We start from the raw sequence: 7,778 nt of genomic DNA on the forward strand, positions 1-7,778 counted from the left end.
ATTTGTGACAGAATCTGTTTTTCACCACTGAGTACACCAGGTTATCTGACCCACAAGCTTCATCCTTTTATCCCCCACATAAACATTGGAATAGACATACCACCAACATGCATAGATTTACACTAATTCTAGATATTCATGTTTGTGTGGCAATCTCTTTACTCACTGAACCATCTCACTGGCTCTAATACATACTTTTTAAGCTATAGGTTAGTGTGCTGCAACAAAGATTTTCCAAATACATGTAGCTTAATCCAAACACAACTTTATTTCTGTTTTAGATTCAAGTCATAGTTTGTGATCTAGACAGCATCAGGGACACAGCCTCTTCCATATTGCTCCTCTGTCATCTTCAACCATCTTGAAATCCAAGAAATTATTTGAAGAGACCATGCCTACATTCATGCTCCAAGAGCCAGCATGTGATATTAGTAATGAGGAGAACACTCTTCCTTTTATATGCTGCCAAAACAAAATGGCTCTAAGGTCAAAAAGGGGTTTCCCCAATGGGTATACTATACCATAGCCTGGATTTCTTTAGGACAACTTCAAAGAGTTGAAGTTCTAGATACACTTACTAATAAAAGCATATTTTTTCCTGAGGTAAGTATAATTCATATCTATCCTCACTACCCCATCACAGATGCCAGCCACCCTGAAAACTGTTCAGTCTCTCTGAAGAAAAGTACTCATCAGTAGTAAAACATACAGAGGATGGAGCATCAGAAGCACTGGCCTCCCTCTTCATCACTTCTAAAATGAACTCCAGCAACAGCATACTTTCATCACCTTTGTATCATAGCTCAAAGGAGCAAAGCAAAATACTGTATAAGTTGAAAGCACAAAGAATCTTAGATGGATGTCCAATTCTAAGTGTGACAGTCCTTCTGCGAGTTTTTACTTGGTTCCTATCTTCAGAAATAGATGAGACTACTGATGTCACACTATATTTATGGTTCCCAAGGGAGAAACTCATTTTAAACATCATTGCTTCTACATTTACTGAAGCAGTGCATCAGAGTCTAGTAAAATTTGCTACCTTTGATAAATGCAAAAAAATTACAATTGTTCTTATTAAATCAATACTTATAAAATAGATGTAGTTAATAGTTTGTCTTGTCTGTTATTTATGCTAAGCAAAAATATAAATAAAATTTAAAACATGAACTTTTTAAAAGGGGAATCACTACATAGAAATACAATTATTTCTAGAAAATGTTTGTCCAAGAATAAGTTACATATAATACCTAATTCATTTAGGTTTGTTTTAAATAAGTAAGTAACATCTATGTTATAATGAGAGGTGGTATTTCAGCAGGTTACCATTTTGCTTCCATTAAGAGACACCATGAGCAAGTGATATGCATCCACTGCATTGGCTTAGAGACCTTGAAGTCACTATGAACCAACCTTAAATCAGGCACAGATTTGCCAGTTTCACTCCAAACAGTGTTATGTGATCAGTTAAGGTTAAAAAGAAAAAAATCCTATCCCCCTGACAACAGTGGAGAGTTGTTAGACTTGAAAAGAATAAGATGAAGGAGAAATAACCATAAACACAGATACCCAGATATATCTCAGTAGTATGCTGAGCCATATGCCTATGGGTATTCTCTGCAAAGACAACTAGGAGTAGGAATGTTCACTGTGGAATTGGTTCTGCTCCTACACTCTATGCCGGCCATGCACTCTTGGTGGAGTCTTCTGTAGCCAGTGATTAGGATATGCTCAAATTGATGCTTTTGTGTAGAACACCCTGAGCACTCGCTGGCGGATCTGTCGAGTCTTCACCCCATAAACAAGAGGATTCAGGGCAGGTGGCACAAGGAGATAGAGAGTGGCCAGCAGAACATGGACGTGATGGGGAACATGGTGGCCAAAGCGGTGAGTGAGGAAGGAGAACATTCCAGGGACATAGAAGATGAGAATAACACAAACATGAGACCCACAAGTACTGAAAGCTTTAAGTCTGGCTTCACCCCCTGGCACCTTCAGCACTGCCTGGAGGATGAGGGCATAGGAAATGCCAATGGCCAGGACATCTAGTCCTACCACCAGCAGTGCCACTGACAGACCATAGGCTCGATTCACTGTGGTTTCAGAACAGGCAAGTTTTACCACAGCCATATGCTCACAATAGGCATGGCTTATGACAGTGGCTCTGCAGAAGACAACATTCTGCAACAGAATGGGGAACGGGAAAAGAAGGACCAATCCCCGCACCAGTACTACCAGCCCAATGCGCCCTATAATCCCTGGATGCAGGATGGTGGAATGACGCAGAGGGTGGCAGATGGCAACATAGCGATCCAGAGCCATGGCCACAAGTATGCCCGACTCCATAGAGGAGAAGGCATGAATAAAGAACATCTGAGTCAGGCATACAATGTACCCAATCTCATGGGCGTGAGCCAGGAGCACAGTGAGGGCTTTGGGTGCAGTGGAGGAGGCCAGGACCAGGTCAATAGCAGCAAGCATGGCCAGGAAGAGGTACATAGGTTGGTGTAAGGATGAGTCAGTCCAGATAATGAAGATAATAGTCACATTGCCCACTAGAGCAAAGAGGTAAAGGATACCCAGGGGCAATGCTATCCAGTGCTGACTTTCCTCCAAGCCTGGAACACCTACTAGGAAGAAAGGGGGCTGGGGCTGCCTCCAGCTGGAATTGCTAAGAGCCATGAACAACAGCACAGAGGAAGAAGAGTGCAAAGACACCAGAGTCATGATCAGACCATTCTTGATACACTAAGCCATTGTGGAGATCCAGCTACCATGCTCATCAGAAGAACAAGGTGACTTAAGCTGCAACACAAGGAAATAAAGTTAGATTGAAGGAAGAAAATCCTTTCTGGATGCAAGTGTTTACAGATGAGTCTTCCACACATCTGAACCAGGCTGAGTCTAGCTGTCATGAGGGTTAAGAGTAAACACAGAGCCCAGCTGCCTTGAGAGAGATGTCAACTCTGCCACTCAGTGACTGGTTCCAAAACTGTCAACTTGAAATCACAATGCTGACTGTGTAAGCAGTGCTGAAGGCTATGTCATCTGTCACCTTGACACTCATCTCCTGCAGCCTAGTGACACAGCACTCAGTAGTTGTTCCTGGGTTGTCTGCATCCCACACCTTCTCCCCACTATTACATGTCAGTTCCAGGGTTCAGAATTTCCTCCTTCCTCTTTCCTATGTGACTTATCATTGAATTCAAAGTTGGTGGATTACCTAGTCTTCCCAGACATCCTACATTGTGTCTGTCCATGCTATATCAATATTTGTGTGAATAAACCCTTATCTATGTATTCAAATTGTAAACTGTCTTTACTAATTTTTACAACCGATGCCTTTTATCTTTTCAACACTGTCCATTGACTTTACCTTTATCATCTCACAGCTGCTATTTTCCCGAGCTCCCGGAATCACTGCCTTGTGTTCACAATCCAAATTTCTCTTACCTGAGCTCTACCAAACATAACAGAAAAATTCAGGTTGGAGAAACATTTATTGTTAACTCTGACTGTAACACTCTATATCTTTGTTATGACGTTTTGAAATTTTTACTTTCAACCTTTAAATCACAAATTCTCCCTAATATGTACACACTCACACACACACACAGAGAGAGAGAGAGAGAGAGAGAGAGAGAGAGAGACAGATGTATGCATATAAAATACTTTGTGGAATCTCATCCTAAATGGAATAAATCACAGACTGTCATACAAGGTTCCCAGGTTGTCTTATAGCATTTCTTTCTTAGCAGTTGTGTGCTCCCAGTTACACATACATTTTGCTGTCCCCTTTTATTGCTATTTTAATTTTATGATCACACAGACCTATTATACATGACTTCTATGCTGCTTTCTCCTTCCTCTTTTATCTAAATTGCTGTTTCTCATCCATCAAAATTTGAAATCCAGTGTCCTATTCTCCTCCAGTATCCACAGTGATTTGCCAACCCTGATAACATTGCCTATATTTTATGATCTGCCTTTGTTTATCTATAAATTTCTGATATGTCCACATCATAAAATCCCTTTCAACATCTAAGTGTTTTATTTCAAAAAACAGAATCAGATCTTGTATTAAATTAAATTTGGTAATCACCAACAAGCATGATGGTCCCTTCACAGTGTATAACATCAAACTTAATTGAATTTAAGCTATTTCTATTTTGTATTCTAGCAATAAAACTTTGGCAGACTACATAAAATTTATAAGCCTTGGTTTCTCATCTGACAAAAATAAAGAAGATCAGCTATATACCTTACTATAAATATTAATCAAAGAGTGCATTCAAAATCTAGATTGACGTTATTCTACAAGTTATGGTTTTCATTAGTATTACTATAAATTATTAAAGAATATGGTCCCAATTTTTTTCCATTTTTCTTCCCATCCACAAATGTTACCTCTATATTTCAAATGTTCTGTCTCTTGTTGCCTTGTAAGAATTCATTGCTGTTGCCTCCAAGTGTACTAATAAGTGAAACAAGTAAATGAAACATGTACTCTGTTTAATCTGCTTCTTTTGATTCACCACGAATCATTGAACAGAAATGTATATTATATATTTATGACTTAAGATTTGTCTTAAGATAAAGATAAACTCTGAAATAGTATTAATCTACATACACACATGAAGAGTCAGACATGACAGTTTTGGGTGATCCCACATCGATAGATCATTTTGAGTATTTTAAAATAAATCAGTAGTGACTATAATACTGCCTCCTAACTCTGCCTATAATTACTACAAAATCCAAAATGCCCAATGAACAAACATCGCTCAGCCTTTTCTTTTCTTCACCTCTAATCTTAAAGGAATTAGAGGTAGTTCTGTTGAGTGCTCCATGGTAATCCATCCAACTACAATAATTCACCCATCGGTACTTAGAACTCTGTACAAAGAGAAAGTTTATTCTCCTTCTTAGCTATCCTCTTATGATGCAAACCTGCTTCTCCACTTTTTAGCAGAAAAACAAAATTGTCACTATGCATTAGGGAAGCATGTCCATAGCTTTTATAGGAGCAATATAAGGGAGCTTGAGGGGTAATAATGCTGTTACTTGGCATCAGTTATCTCTGTGCTTTCTGGCTTGTGTGCCCACAGTAAAAGCCTGGAGCCTTCTGTATTACTAAGTGGTTCTCAGTGAGCCTTACAAAAACCAGAAAAGCATTTGTCTCCAGGAATCTGAAGAGAGAGATGCATTTAACTCTCTGACCAGGAACTGGAAGATAGAAAGGACTGGGATGTAATTCACTCACAGCCATCAGATCCACCCCAAGCCATCTGTCTCTTGTCAAGTGGTTCTTGAGTTCTGTAGGGCATGTCTGACATGTCTCTTTTCCTTCTCAATTATAATCTTTTCATCACTGTATCGCTGCACTGATTACCTTGCACTGTAAGACCACTCAATCCCTGAAGAGTGGGGATGATGTCTTACTTAGGGGAGACTTCCCAGAACCTGATGCAGCATACCTGGAACCCAATTAATCCTGCCTATGACTGGGTAAAGAAACACATACTCAACTGTTCAAATTACATAATAAATAAGTGAAAATGGAAAAGGTCTTAAAGAACTTGAAATTGTGGGAACTTGATGAAGCAGAGGATGGACTTCAGGACAAGGTCATCATAATAAACAGAAGAGTGTCTACTGAGGGGTGACCACTGAGCCTTGATGTTCCACACCCAACATGACACTCTGGGTGCTTCATGGGTGTGGGGGCCTTGCTGAATCTCAGCTGTATAAGAGACAAATTAGAGTTCTAGGTGTGTACAGAAAAGAAGGGATTTGGTAGTCAATATAAGACACTTCTTCCATTACCTGTAGTAGGTAGGAAGGTTGCTCTCTTGGTTGTGACCTGACTCTCCTTAATGTCCTCAACAGTGTCCTGGATTCCATGAAAGTTCAGGAAAGGGAAAGATAGGAACACAGCCAGAGGTGCAGGAATAGTGGGTCTGTGATAATGCTCTGATATAAGAGGAAGACACAAAGCACTCAGAGATATGGCTCTAACTAACACATTTTAGAGAACCTAATATGACAAGCAGGGCACTGTCTTCCTTGTGTCTGGGCTGTCCTCAAGGATGTGCTCTTTGAATTTGAAGCTTTGGGTCAACTATGAGGAAGATAGACTCAGCAGCAAGTAGAGTACTTGGAAAGGGCTGGGGTGGGGATCTTGCCAGACTCAGAAAGGTTCTACTAAGCCTTCCCCAAACCTCAAGACACAGAGCTATCAGGCACCATTCCAGCCTCCACAGTGACACACTGCTCTAGGTTTGGAGTGATGATGGGGAGACTTAGTGCTCAGAAGGACTGCATAGCAACTTCTGAATGTTGAAGAGAAAATTAAACACATCACTCATGGCCTGTGAAAATAATGCTTCTGAAGTTGTCAACACTATTAGTAGCATCCTCCTGGGCTAGTGTGCTGTGAGGATGAGAAAATGAGACTGTGCAGAAAGGCCTGGGAGTGTCTCCAGCTCACGGTGAGGTTCAATGAGATCACTAGGTGTCTGCACTAACAGCTCGTAGCAATGTGTCCTCTGTGATCTCTGTGTCAATGTGCTTAATTCTTTATGTCAGTGCCCAGGCCAGACTTGTAAAGAACAGAGCTTGTGACTCAGGGGAACAGTATCTAAAACTATTAAGAGATGCTGGGCTGGAGAGAAAGCTCAGTCGAATAAATGTCTGCAGTGCAGGTGCTGTAGGGCAGAGACAGCAGATGTGCCATATTCTGGTCAGCCTGGGGCAGTGAGCTCAGGGTCAGTGAGGACCATTCTCAAAAAACATGAGGTAGACACAGACTGAGAAAACCTCCTGCTATCTACCTCTGGCTTCCTCATGCTGGAGCATCCATCCACACATCCACAAAATCATGTACATGGATCATACACACAACAGAGAGAGAGAGAGAGAGAGAGAGAGAGAGAGAGAGAGAGAGAGAGAGAGAGAGAGAGAGATTACAAAGGTATGTTAAAGCAGTTGTATTTACGTAGTTGCAGCCCCATTAACCAAGCTGAGAAATGATTTTTTTCACAGGACTTAAAAAAAAAAAAAATCCGCACTCAGTAGGCTTCCACCAACACTAAATTCCAAATCTGACCTCATTTCCACAGCCCAAGTTCTGTGTTTCATCTTCTTGCTGCTTGTGACAGTTAGGAAAGTTTCTTCTTGATGTCTCCTCAAAGGAGCAACCATGACTGTGAACAGACTCTGGGAAAGGGTATTAATACCAATTGATAGGTCCCTGAGGACTTGCAGCACATCTGCTCAAAGCCTAAGTTAGTCTTCACACTGGAGAGACACATGGGGTGAGTGAACATCCCAGAAGGGTGGGTGGATGAGCAGGGAGACAAGGCTAGGGATGACACCTTGACTCACAAGGTAAACTGAGACAGGCAGAGAGGAGGGGTATGGCTTTTGGTTACTGGCTAGAAGCTACTGGCTTCTGGCATTTTAACTCTTTCTTATAATTTTGGGGCTAAAAGCTACTGGCTACTAGCAATTTAACTCTTTCTTTGGGGCCAGAAGCTGGTGACATCTGGCAATTTCACTCCTGCTGATTGCATCAGGGGATTAAGAGGAAAAAGGCTTAGTTACCTGGGCTCTTTTCTCTCAACCCAAAGACCCCTTGCTGGACAGACTAGGAGCTCTTCTTGAGCCAGAAAGAAAAGAAAAGAAAAGGAAGGAAGGAAGGAAGGAAGGAAGGAAGGAAGGAAGGAAGGAAGGAAGGAAGGAAGGAAGGAAGTCACATGCTCTTATTTCCCTCTCCCTCT

General features: G+C 41.2%; 1 protein-coding gene across 1 annotated transcript; it reads right to left on the bottom strand.

The window, feature by feature from the left end:
* Positions 1-1,686: 1,686 nt before the first annotated feature.
* On the bottom strand, positions 1,687-2,762 carry LOC110299350 (olfactory receptor 52L1). Its single transcript, XM_021169027.1, has one exon. The coding sequence runs from the start codon at positions 2,722-2,724 to the stop codon at positions 1,729-1,731; it is 996 nt and encodes a 331-aa protein (XP_021024686.1). The 5' UTR covers positions 2,725-2,762; the 3' UTR covers positions 1,687-1,728.
* Between the last annotated feature and the right edge of the window lie 5,016 nt (positions 2,763-7,778).

The sequence above is a fragment of the Mus caroli genome, chromosome 7 (assembly GCF_900094665.2).
Source record: "Mus caroli chromosome 7, CAROLI_EIJ_v1.1, whole genome shotgun sequence".
NCBI classification, from domain to species: Eukaryota; Metazoa; Chordata; class Mammalia; order Rodentia; family Muridae; genus Mus; species Mus caroli.

Excerpts from the sequence above, each read along its gene's own strand:
- LOC110299350 (XM_021169027.1), bottom strand. The coding sequence starts at position 2,724 with ATGACTCTGGTGTCTTTGCACTCTTCTTCCTCTGTGCTGTTGTTCATG.